Source organism: Cimex lectularius, unplaced genomic scaffold, assembly GCF_000648675.2.
Source record: "Cimex lectularius strain Harlan isolate CLEC.00 unplaced genomic scaffold, Clec_2.1 scaffold54, whole genome shotgun sequence".
Classification (NCBI taxonomy): domain Eukaryota; kingdom Metazoa; phylum Arthropoda; class Insecta; order Hemiptera; family Cimicidae; genus Cimex; species Cimex lectularius.
In genome coordinates this window covers 238,345-252,385 of record NW_019392704.1, presented here as the reverse complement: position 1 = coordinate 252,385, position 14,041 = coordinate 238,345, and the positions used below count along the sequence as shown (strand labels likewise).

General features: G+C 32.7%; 1 protein-coding gene across 1 annotated transcript in view; it reads right to left on the bottom strand.

The window, feature by feature from the left end:
- Positions 1 to 11,713, bottom strand: part of LOC106665804 (cilia- and flagella-associated protein 91) — a 219,877-nt gene extending 208,164 nt beyond the window's left edge. Inside the window, exons 1-2 of the mRNA XM_014392531.1 lie at positions 11,645 to 11,713; positions 1,115 to 1,340 (exon numbers count right to left, since the gene is read on the bottom strand). Coding sequence (XP_014248017.1) covers positions 1,115 to 1,289 — 175 coding nt within the window. The 5' untranslated portion in view covers positions 1,290 to 1,340; positions 11,645 to 11,713. The remainder of the gene's footprint in view (positions 1 to 1,114; positions 1,341 to 11,644) is intronic.
- Between the last annotated feature and the right edge of the window lie 2,328 nt (positions 11,714 to 14,041).

Sequence of the window (14,041 nt, the reverse complement as noted above, 5' to 3'; positions counted from 1 at the left end):
GCAATTGAAGAGATTGCTATGGCCATTGTCTTTCAAAAATAACTAATAAATGATTTGTAAACATCTATTAGTAATGGAAATAAAGCAGGATCTATCTGTCTACCTGTATTCATAATTCTTTGAAAAACTATAAATAATAATAATGATGATAGTAATTGAGTTTGTACAAATAACATAAAATGGCAATTCAACAGATTGCTATGGCCATTGCCTTTCAAAATAACTAATAAACGATATGTTAACACCTATTAGTGATGGAAATAAAGCATATTCTATCTGCCTACCTGTGCTTAATTCATAATTCTTTGAAAAACTTCTACCTGGTGTAAAGTGCGCCGTACTTTTAAGTACGAATTTGATCGTTTCATTTAGAGATATTTTGTATTTTTGGTAAAATTAATCTAGTAATTTTCCCAGCTCATTTAAATGGTCAAGCGACCCCCAACTGAGCTGAATACAAGGCTGAGGCAGCAATAAAATTTCATAAAGATATTTTTTAGTTTGTAATGAAGATATATTAGTACGTTTTTGAATTTCCCAAGCGGTAAATAATTATAAATTAAACTAAGCATATTATCTTTTAATTAGGTTATAATTTTGTAATATAATAATACTTTATTTATATATTACAATTATATACATTCGTATGTCGTATTCTTTAATTATTATTAAAAATTATTTTTGTCATAACTACTATACATATGTAAATGTCTTTCATCATAATAGAAAATAAAGATTCTAATCTTTTTATAGAACGACATTGTGTATTTCATTGCATTGTAGTGTCAATGGTTATAAAGGGTGATGACATCGCACGTCCACGAAAGAAAATATTAATAATGAGGATCAATTACTAATCTTTTGGATTGCTTCTTATCCAGGGCACTTTGCTGATGGAAGGATGAACATCACGATATTGACGAAAAGATAAATAGTGTAATATGTTCCGTTTCGAATTTTCCATAAAACTCCTACGGCCGAGGGTGACGTAATGTCTAAAATCGCCCATCAACGGTCACGCTATTCGTCGTGTATCGATAGTTACTTCTTTCATTCTTCCAAAATCAATTGGATTAACGGTTTGAACGGTTCAATACGACGTTTTTATACTTACGCGTGAACGGCGCTGCATCTTCAATCACTCCGTTGTCTTCTCTTAGGCTGACAATCTTCGTTCCGTCTTCGTCATCGTTAATGACGTCGATCTGGTTCGACGATTTCAGCCTTCGTGATTGCCTACCATCGTATGGTGCGCTTTTAAGTGTTTCTTTTGAAGGCTTGCATCCCATCTTCTTTGTCGCCTGGCCGTGTTTGAAGATGAGTGCTTGCCTCTCGAACCCCTGGAAAAAAGAAAATCTTATAACCTTTCGTTTGACAAAACTGTTCTTAAAACAATAACAGCCCTTAACCCCTGAGATGTCAAAGGGTTTATTGGCCCCTGGAGTTTTCTTCTCTTAGGGCGGTGAAGGTCAGTGCCTTGGATTCAGGTCAGGAAAAGGGTGATAAAGGACAATTTCGAGTTAAGTAATTTTCAAGTGATCATAAAAGTCACCTAAGAAATAAATAGCTTGTTTAAATAACAAATTTATGTTTTTTTGCAAATCTGATTCGGTTTAAGCCCCTTTTAAATCTCTTTAAATCTTCTGAATTTTTATTAAAAAATAGAATTTTTTTTCGCTCGATCAGTTGGGGGTAACTTTTTTACTAGCCTATATCGTTCCACTAACAATTCATAAGTACTTCGAATTTTATCCAACTGAAACCTTATTTTCAATTTAAACGGTTGAAATATGAAGAAACGATAAAAGTATTATTAATCTGTTTTCTTTCAGTCTGTACCAATAAAATGTAAAGAATATTTCATTATAAGTAAAAAGAAAATGGAGGATGAAGTCTACAAAAATTCTTCAAACGTTTTATTTTATAACTTCGATTTTATTTACGAAGATCACGTTTTTCTGTAGGTTATAGTTTTTTTAATTCCTGAGTCGTTTCAAAGTTGTCATCATTTCGGTCATTTTCGACATTAGGAAAAGCATTTGGACGGCAAAAAATTTGAAAGCGAAAAGTGAATATTGTATTCAGGATATTTTAGAGTGCAACAAACGAATAACCATAATATAATTATTTTTTGTTTTTGTTTATCTTTCCAAGATTTCGAATCTTGACTACATCGCACATCACCAATACTTCAAAGATAAAAACGGATATGAAATTAATATATTACTAAAAATATTTAAACTTTTTTATAGTTCACTAGTTTCGGCGTCCGCTTGACCAATTAATATCTTACAATTAATTAAGGTTTTCAGTTGAGATAAAAACGTCAATGGCACGAGCGGGATTCGAACCCACGATCTTCGGCTTGATACGCCGCTGCTCTACCACTTGAGCTATCGTGACCTCGATCCACTCGGACACCAACTTCCCATCTCAACCACACCCTTTTTGAATTTTCCCTCCTTTTTGCCATTTTTCAAATGTCGTGTAATCTATTTGATTCTCGGCGAGAAATGAAATGGCCACGGAAATCTTTAGTGAAGGTATACTTCATTTTAAACTTATTAAATTCACAAGTTTCGTGATCCGCTTGACCAATTAATATCTTTAATTAATTAAGGTTTTCAGTTGAGATAAAAGACATTTGAAAAATGGCAAAAAGGAGGGAAAATTAGAAAAAAAGGTGTGGTTGAGATGGGAAGTTGGTGAAGCGTCTTTTCCTTGTTCTGAAGTTTTTATATATCTAATCTCTCTTAATAAGATTCTTCTTATTTTTTCTTATAATAAAAATTAATCGCGTAAAATTGGCAACAGAAAAATCAAATTTTTGGCAATTTAACGTTAATTTTTGACTAGTAAAAAGTGATCTTTGAGAAATTAAGTACATATGTTTAAGCTCATTTGAAGGAACGAGTTTTCTCAAAACACCATATCCGTCAATACTACCAATGCCAAGAAAATATTACTTAATAAAGTATTACGAAATTTGGAAACTTGTAAATTATTAAGTATTGACGTCTGTTCATGGGATACCCTGTATATCGAAATTATGACATGTATATTTTCTTTTCTTCTTAACGTCAGACCAACTACATGTTCATACTATTCGTGTTGATTTGTAACAAACGAAAAGTATTTATTTTAAATATCTATACATCTATCTTCTTTTCATAATCATAACACATAAAATAACATGCGTTTTGAAAGGAAAAGAAGTTTTATTCCTGTAATATTTAAAAGACAGAACCATCGTTATTGTTCCAGCTTTATAATATTGTGTACTTGCATGGGGTCTGAAATGCTAAACCTTCATGACTCACCGTACTTGCGGGTAGTGTGTTCAGAATGGATAAAGTGCGTAACTTGCCCCTTGGCAAATAAATTATAAAGACAGACGATTTATAATTGTAAACTAAACCCCCCAAAAAAGGGATATTTCTAATTTCTATTAATTTTAATTAAATTAACGGATATATTCTTGTGAATTTTACAAAACAAGAAAGAAAACGCATACGAAAAACAAACAAATGTTAATCCGGATTTACTTAAGAATAGTAAACATGAAAATTACGCATCTTCTAAACAAAAACATTCGCTCGTCTTTTCTCCATTTTAATCAAATTTTATTCTCTTTAATGATGGAAAGACATCATTTCGAACCAGAAGTTTGCAATATTATTAATATATGGTTAAAAACGTGTTGATTTGTAACAAACGAAAAATATTTATTTTAATTAAAAACACACTATCTATACATCTATTTATTTTATTTTCATAATCTTAACAGATAAAGTAATGTTCGTTGTGAAAGGAAAAGAAGTTTTATTCCTGTAATATTTAAAAGAGCACCATCGCTTTTGTTCTAGCTTTATAATTTTGTACTTGCACGGGGTTTGAAATGCTAAACCTTCATGGCTCACCGTTCTTGCGGGTAGTGTGTTCAATGTGGACAAACTTGCAAATAAATTATAAAGGCTGACAATATATAATGGTAAACTAAACTAGACAAAAATAAATAGGGATATTTGTAATTTCTATCAATTATAAAACATAATACAATAGTTAAAACAAAACAGAAAATACAAGCCAAAAAGAAGCATTAGCTAATCCTCATTTTAAAAAACGCATTTCCTTAAGAATAGTAAACATGAAGATTACTCCTTTTGTAAACAAAAACCTTGGCTCGTCTATTCTCCATTTTAATCCAATTGTATTCTCTTTAAGCATGGAAAAAGATCTTGAACCAGAAGTTAGAAATGTTATTGTGAGAATGAGTCATCGAAGTGTATGACTCCTCCCCCGATTCCGAGAGATTGGAAGCGCCATTACGAGACCTGGTAGTTAATCTCAGCGCATTACGACGCTAAGGGAGGACAGAAATGTTGTCATTGCTGCAAAACGGAATCCTTTCCACAGTGTTCGCCAGATCCTAATTGAAGCATAAGATGTTTTGACAAGTTCTTTGTCAACACAACCGATTCGTAATCGTTTGTGAGAAATTGGCCTCATCTCGTAGCCCCATTCGAGACGACCTGCAGCAAAAGCCCACCACCAGCAACTCAGGAAAAAATCAATTGGAGTGCTGTTATGTTTACTGATGAGTAGCGTTTCTGTCTGTATAGTGATAGCATGCGCCGAAGAGTCAACTGAGAACAGGGGATGCGTACAATGCCCCAGTTCATGCTTTCATCAGTGCAGTTTGGAAGAGTGTATAATAGTCTGTGCTGGGATTTACACTGGAGGAAGTACTGGACTCCATATTGTTGATGGCAACCACATCGAAGTCCGTTAAGTCTAAGACATTATCACGTAATACATCCCTCAAACCAGGAATCTCTTTGGCACGGATTTTCGATTTCTGGATGTCAATGCGATACCTCATAGAAGCAGAGTTGTTCATCAATGTTTGGAAAACCAGGGAATTTCCCATTTGCTCCTAGCCTCATTCCAAACTTCAATCCCAATAAGCACATGTGGGATGCGTTGCAGAGAAGACTTTTCGATCACTGTGCTCAGACAGTTGACCTGTAACTCCTGAGTGCAGCGTGGCAACATCTATGGAATGAAATTCCTTATGAAAATAGTATCAATCTTATTAACAGTATGCCTAACAGGTGCACAGAGATTTTATCTAACAGAGGACATTATATACGCTATTAATTGTTTAAAAATTTATTATGTCCTATAAACAAAATGATGGAATTAAACCATTTATTTTTTTCAAAATCCCTTAAATTTTTCTTCAGCAAAAAACATAATAATTTCTAATAAATTTTAATTCAATTTGTAATAAAAATAAAATAAAAATTCTAGGGAAAGTAAATACTACAAAATTGGCAATATCGCTACACATTTTTGAGCAGTATGGTTGGAACATTTTTCCTAAAATCATTAAGAAATAATCAGAAGTATTTTTGTTTTAATTCTTACTTTTTAAGAAAAAGGACTTTAAGCTTAAGCTTTGGCCTTTTATACTTTCGTATAAACAGCTCGGGAAGGTAATGGATTTTAAACATTTTTAATTTTTTTGGGGGTTTAATTTAAATCATGAGTGCATTTTCATCAAACATGGTAATAAACATAATTATTAAGGTTTAACACTTCAAATATAAATAGATCCGTACAAAAGTTTTCTTTTAATAGGTAGAGTAAAATTATTTCTGTTAGCAGAACCGATCTGAAATAATTAACAATTAATTTACCCCTTTCATTCACAGTATCGTTCAGGCCCATCTGCACTTTTCGGATATCAACTGGCATTTGTCTAAAGGAAGACGATTATTAAGAAGGTTGTTCATCGTTCACGTGACCTTGTTTTAAAAAGCACGCGATCCAGGAACCCCCTCGACCCGAGACTAAACCAATATCGTTCCAATTCAAGATACAACAAATCGGGATTGTAGCCCTTATTTTCATCGTTTGCTACATCCTTTTTGAATGGAACGGTTTATAGGGAATAGCGCCAATCGCACAACTGAATGACAAAATCTAATTTTCTATTAAAAAAAATAACTATAGTTAATTATTTTTCGAAATATAATTGAATCCGTTTTAAAATATAGGCTTATTTTCAAACATGAGAAGGCTAAGGACGTACAATTACCTATTTCAAATAAACAGTTGTTGTAATACTTATTCCAAAGATAAAACCCCCTAACCGAACCTTCTTTCAAAATTGCCTGTCTAGGGGGCGAGAAAAAATATTTTAAAAATTTATTTAACAATAAACTTTTTTGTCCCTTGATGCTGGCCATATTGCATTAATTTCTGAAAGACGATTCTGGCTTTGAATTACTTTGAATAGGCAAGATTAATGTAGTCTAATATAAACTTTGTAGTACGCAGTGAGGAATTTCAGAAAACATTCATATATAGGTCATGTAATGTATTTCAAGGTTACTATATACAGGGTGTCTCTTTTAGGTGGCCCGACTGAATTTCCCTTGAACCAATGACGCTACCAAAAAAACAAAAAATACGTATTTGATATTTTTTTTAGTCTAGTTTCAAATGTTTACCTTTTTTGGTGAAAAATTATACAGGGTACAATAATCCCAGTTCAACTTAAAAATTTCAAACGATGCTACAGATCTTGACACATTATATTAAAGGATTTTTTATGCTGAAAACAAAGTTGCATTTAGATTTTAAATTGATCAAAAATGACAAAGTTTTGGCAAAAAGATTGAAAAAAAAAACAATCATTTAGTTTGCTATTTATTAATCACATTTCATGTTCGAACTGCCCGCCTTGCGTAAAGATGCAAAAAGCTTGCTCTTTTTAATAACTTTTGCTGTTGCTCAGAGCGACAGAGTCAGGGGAGATGGATTGACAAGCATTTTCCATCCTTTGCTAGAGTTCTTCAGATGAGGTTTCTAGCTAATGATTGGCGTAGACACTGTTTTTTAAATGGCCCCACAGAAAATAAACAAGTGGATTTTAATCGGGTAACCGAGGAGGCCAACAGATCGGGCCATGAAATCCTATCACCTATCCCAGAAGTGACAACTGCAAAGAATTGTGTTCGGGACATCAATCAAGCTGGAGAATCATTCTTTGTCGTTGTTACAGAGTAACATAAACTAGTGGAGTTGGTAAAACCTCCCTCAAAAAATTGAGAAACTGAGCACCATTTAAATTATTTTCGTAGAAATAAGGCCCAACTAATTTATTTCCGAGAAGTCCACACAAAACGTTGATACTTTAAACCACCTGATGATGACAAGAATACGAAATTCCCGGATTTTCCTCCGCCCATTTTCAAAAATTAAAACGGTTTAGTATGCCATTAAAGGTTAACTTGGGTTCATCAGTCCATAGGATGTATGGAAGAACGTTTTCTTCATCCTCCCAAATCGGCATTTGTGCAAGGAATGTTAGACGCCCGTCATAATCAAATTCGACAAAAATTAACTTATTCCGAATTATTAAATTTACTGATGAATGACTGAAGCTGGTAAAAGATTTAAAACAGCCACCTTGTTCAGCGTAAAATGTTCGAAAAAATGAGACCTATAAGACTTATAAGGTTGAAAAATATCGTTTCGGCCATTTTTAAGTGCAAAAACTAGGTAGCATATTGGCTTTATATACATTATTTATATGTACATACAACAACAAAAATAAGATGCTTCTAGTAAAGTAAGAAAAAGATATTTGAATTAAAAAGACAATTTGAATTAATTTTAAGAACTCTTTAATGTCCCTAAATACGAATATTTATATTGGGTTGTCCGGAAAATAATGCAGGATTTTGGTATTAAACAAAAAAAAAGAAACTAGTTACTTTAAAGCAATGTTCTTTAATCAAAATANTGACATTCATACAAATGAGTAATCCTGTAAACGTAAACAGAATATTTTATATAGATTTTTTTTAATGAAAACTTAAAATCCTGCATTATTTTCCGGACAACCCAATAGCAAGAAAAATAACATTTATTGACTTTTTTTTACTAATTTGTTTCTCGCTGACATAACACCTTTGAATTTTATCCGACTTCAACGTTATTACAACAGTTAACAAGTCTAATCTTTCCTTTGAGCCAATGTCATCAAGGTCTAGATTTTACGTCATTATAAATGAGAAAAATAGGAAAAAATCAATAAAAACTTTTCAAACGTTTTATAAGGTTCTAAATTTGTGGAGTGTTCCCAGTGGATCGATGTAGTCGTTTCAAATTATTACTATATTTGTGATTTTTGAAAAGGAGGAAGCATTTGGAACGCAAAAACTTAAAAGAAAAAATATTGTTTTCCAAAAATTTGTAACCAAGGGATTTTAGGTTGACGAAAACTTTGTTTCTTTCTCAAAATTTTTTTAACCTACTTCCCTACATCACTCGGTCACAAAATAATTATGTATTTTATACCAATAGCTCAAATTTGCTCACAATTTTAAACATCAAATCAAATCCACTGATGAACATCAGTTTTATCAACAAAATCGAATTAAAGATGAACTGCGTAATTAGTATTATTTTTAACTTTCTTATTCCTACTATGAATGTACTAACAGGTTCATCCTTTAATTTCTCTAAAACTAACGTCTTCAATCCAGAAACAAATGAAAAATATTTTGCGTAAAACTAAAAAATTCAAACTGTATTTTTGCCATTTCTGTTTGGAAAATGTTTAATATAGGTTTTTTGAACACTTGATTTTGGTTGGTCTAATTGTCTAACGGACTTAAAATGCTATTATTACGTAATCAATTGCATTGCTTATTGTTTATATAAATTTACGTACTTAAATGTGCAAAATAAAGATTGTATTATATTTGTTAAGTGTGGAAAATGTTAATTAATCCGAACATATATCATCAACTATATCAATTCGCTCAAATAAAAAATGACTATTAGAAAAACTTGTCAGCCAAATTGTGCGTTGGTTTTGGCACTAAATAATAACAGTTTTACTAATGACGGCAACAGTTACCAAATTAAAATGTACACTATGTTCTACAACAAGAATAATTTCAAAATATTTAATTTTAATGACTTTGTGTCACGTCACACAATGCTAAATGAAGGTCAATTTATTCATACTTTTTGCATTAAAATTACCCCGTACTTAATAATGTACGCTGGCACGCAAACTTTAAAACTAATTTGGGTCCTTCCGGCCCTTCTCGTCCAGGACAACTTCGCCTTACTATATCGTCTATCCACTGTACTTTTACCAAAACAGCGCGAACCGGTCCACTGTCGCTAAAACTACTACAAAAAACCTGATTAGGAAAGAAAGAAGGAGGCAGCGTCGGTGGGCCGTGTTCTGTAGAAAAGCTCTCGAGAATCAAAAGCACGGTCGATAAATGAACCTCGGAAGATCTGATTCAAAGAAGAGGACTTTTACTCCCCCTATTAAGAATAGGTCATATATATTTTTTTATTAGGGTGGTTTATTAGGTCATATTAGGGTGACACATAGTCACTTCATTGTGGCCAAAGCCTGCGTATATATACGGCATTTAGGGAAAAGTTATCCGAGGTCTCCCATTTAATTGCAGGTTATCAGTCTTTGATTCTACATAGACTGAGTAGAAATTCCACCCGATATGAGCGCAGGAGCAAATCTTGGGGACTCCTGTTCCAATTTTTGGAAGAAATAGGGCTGTTTTGTTATTATTATGTAATGCTTGGTATATATCTCGTTTTGTGTATACCGAAATGATTTATATTTATTAGAGTATATTTGTAGCGTGAAAGAGCTGATGTTGGAATGAGTACCCCCATCGCACCTCAAGTAAATTTGTACATCGTATGTGTAAAGAGTGATGGATGAATTTTGAGTACTACATCAATCAGCTTGAGTGAATGGTATATAAATAGGAAATAATGCATTTAAGAATAAATGAGAGTGTGAGTGAGCTAGATTTAAAAGTTCATGCGTTGGCGCTGAAATGATCTAGCTGTTGACTCTGAAGCCTAACTTCGACGGTTGGGCCAATAAAAAATATAAATTTTGGCTTAAGAATATATTGGTATACATACGTGTAAATAATTGCAATAAATTGTATACCTTGAACGTTTAGCTTTTTGCAATTATGTAAATTATATTTTTACTTTTTTTACGTTTAAATGATCATATAGATTAACATATATTAACAATTATATAAACCCAATTTTCTATAAATACAAAACAAAACTGTATCAAACACAGTACTATTTATTATAAAAAATTAAAAACATAAAATTTAGAAATACAATAAATAAGCATTTGGTTCTGCTCTATTCAGTATTGCTTTCTACCTTAAAAAGGGTTATGAAAGTTCCCAGAATCGTTATTGAATTATTTATAAAAAATATTTGTGATTCATTTGATAAATTTAACGATGGTTATGACTTTTTTTTATCGCGAAATGGGGTTGTTATTAAATACGTACATTTAAAAAAGATTCAATTTCATACATTGTTTGACTAAAAACTAAATTCAAAAATATCTTTCTAATCAACATTTTCAACCAATTTTCGTTTTTGCATAAAACCTGATTTTACAAACTTATTTTATTTTCATATAAGAACTATACATTTAATATTTATTCCAGTTCAAATTTCTACATTAGTCAAATGAAATTTTTTTTTATTTTTATTTATAATTCGGTGAAGGGCTGAAACCAACGAGGACACAGCACAACTTACTCAATTATTTATTACTAATTAATCATTGGATCATATAATTTTGATTAGTCATGTTGGAATTAAAAATGACTGTCACCAAAATTGGTTTTTCAGTTTCAACGTAACAGTGTGTTTTTTAAAAAATTGACCCGTTAAGTTTGTGTTTGTTTTCTAGTTACAATTTTATGAGAGTTCTCACTGCGGGGTAAACCTAAAATTTGGTCGAAACCGATCATCCTGGTCCGCTTATCTTCGCTGTGTTGATCGGACAGACACCTTTCGGCATTTCACCATCCTTAGGCTGTTTGTGTAATTTGTGTTAAGTATCTTTTTTTAAGATCGTGAGGAGTATGATGCGCCTGATTGTTTTTCGGTGCCTTCGTTGGATTGTCTGCTCTTCTGCTCTTTTCTTCGATTGGTCTGATCAGTCATTGTGATCGTCTTCTTTATTTTTAATAAGTATTGTGTTTCGAAGGGTTTAAAGGATTCATTTGTGTGTTTATGCGTTTTTACTGTTAGGTGTACATATTTCTATACCTTTTACAATTGTTGAGGATGTTCTTTTTATTCCTTTTTGAACGTTTTGTTTTATGTTTGCCTGCATTTTTGAGAGTTTATGATGAGTGGTGTAGTTTGGTTTGTCGTCATTTTCCCTAAACGATCTTATATTTCCTAATTTTTCCACATACTATGCCTAAAAAAATCCTAACTTTTTTAATACTATCCTACAGCTTTTGTGCATATTTTTGTAAAAAAATTGCCTTTAGAACTTTTTTAATGACATGAATACGTATATATAATAGCAATAAATTATAAATAAATAAGCAAAAGCGTTCTTCTTTGTATAAAGCATTGCAAATTTCTACTATGACAACTTATTTTTTGCGCTTAAGCATACTTTAAAAAAATTAAAATGCAATGTTTTTGAAAAAGAATTTTATCGTGGTGTTTTGAAATGTTAAATTTCGTAGAATGATGTAGCGTGGAAATTTTGTGCGCGTCTTTCTTAGACGTTTTAAAATACCTTCAATTGTCAACGGTAAACAGTGAACTAGTTGATGGCCGCTATTCCACTAACCAACTGTCGATTTTAGTCAAACCTTTTTCACAGTGCTGAAGGGAGCGCATGTGCGCACATCCACAGGTGGCTGATGAGTTGGGAAGTTTGTATACTGCAAGACTCAGCCCATTTTCCCATGACCCTACCTCACTGACTTTCCTTTTAAACCCACCGTCTTTAACACAGTTATGAAATATTAGACGTTGATATTATTTATGTTCAATTTAATAAAAATCTTAACAAAATAAATGCAAAACATATAATGCCGACGTTTTTTCAACAGTGGCGCTAAGATCCATGTTACCGTTTGTGTTTAAAACAAATTTATAAAAAATTCTTTATATTTACAGAATCCATACAGAACGGATCAAGTCTAACCACTTCCTCTTTCCCTTTCCACAAAAACTTTACATCCCTACAGTACATCATCAAGTACCTTCCAAAATAGAAACTCTTGGATATAACCTTATAATCTCTGAACTGCTTCTATTACTCCCTAAAAAAGCAATCCTCTTCCTAACATACCGGCACAATGCTCTCATAAGATCTACTCACTTTCATTCACAATGAAAATTGTCCATTTAATTTTTCATTTACCTCAATCTTATCGCCCGATAATCTCTTACCCATACTAGGAACAGTTCCTTCTGAAAAGAATCCTTATAATTTTTTACAATTTGAAGGATTGAAGGATTTCACCCAACAGAAGAGAAAATATTATCCCATCCAGCTTCCGTATACACCACTCCTCGATCCAGCAATGACACCGTGTCATAGATGTTGTCACTTCCTCCCCTAAGCTGAAACATTTCTACTCGGGTGCTTTTCTTGATGTGGCTTAAGGCTTTGATAGGGTCCTCATATTTCGGTCACACCTGACTGACCGTCTCTTTCAGGTCCGCCAGGGAATATATTTCTTTGACTACAATCCTGTTAAGACTGGAATCCCAGAGAGTAGTATTGTTCAACGTATACTGCTGACCTACCCATACCGACAAATTCATGCACACTTTTGCGGATTTTCTCCTATTCTCCAATTAAGGACCAGTGCTCTGACATCAGTCCCTACAAGCTCGCCTATTCAACATAGAAACTTGGCTGAAAAAGGGGCAGATAAAAATACAAAAAATGCGCAAAAGCCATCACATAACTTTTACCCTCCGACGTGGAATGATACCATCACTATACCAGTATCAAAAATCTCCCTAAAGCTAACAGGTATATTGACAAAAGATGGGCTTGTAATACATATATCAGATTAAAATAGCACGAACTGACTAGACATTACAAAACACTCCCACGACTTCTAGGCAAACCATCAAAACTGACGCTTCACAAACGAGTGATATACGCGACTTTAATTAAACTCATTTGGACATGTGCATTGAAACGAGGGGTTCGACAAAACGTTGAATTGGAATCAAAATCTCAGAAAAATAGTAAACGCTCCCTTCTTTGTATCTAATTAAACAATCGACAAGGTCCTTAAAATTCATTTCGTGAAAGATGTCATAAAATCCCAATACATAAAATTCCATAAATCCCTTTCAAATTTTAAAAACCTAGCATCCCGAATTATCCCCAATAATCCCTCGAAGGAAATTAAAGCGTTAGTGGCCACGTGACCTGCTGGACAGCGAGACATAACACCAGACACTACTAGAAGTTTGACTATTGGGTGATTCTTCGTAGCCTAGTGCAAGATTTCGTATTTTTAAATGTATACAAATCAACAATTTTACTTGTAGTAAAAAATAATACTGTTGTTAGAAAAACACCTACATTAGCATCATTCATAAAATGAATGATATGTTCATACATAAACATAATTTAGTTTGCGACTAAATTATCTACTGGAGATGTGGCTGGCCAAAATCGTTTATTTTATAATTAAAGTTACATTGCGATTTTATTTAATTTTAAAATGTGTGTGTGTGGTTTAAAATGTGTCTAAAATAAAATGTTTAAAGTGTGAAGATGAAGTGAAAGGTCTGACCAAAATTTGTTTTATACTTTAAGTTTCATTGCGATTTTTTTATTTAAATAGGCGTGCAATACCTACACTACCGGAAAGAAAGACGAGTAAAGAAGGTTTAGCATTTCGAACGCCGTACAAGTACACCTAAGTCACATGCGTTGAAATGTTGATGATGCCTTAGATATTAGACCAATACAAACGGGTGATAATCAGAAGAGATACTTACAAATCCGCTTTTTTTCAAAAACACCGGTACCCCGAGGGTGTGTATAACCTCTGCTGTTGAGAATCCTCGTAAAAAAGAAAAAAATCAGAAGAGAGCATTCTTTGACCCATTCTGTATACCATTTATATGCTGACTTTCTTATACATCCCTTTACCAA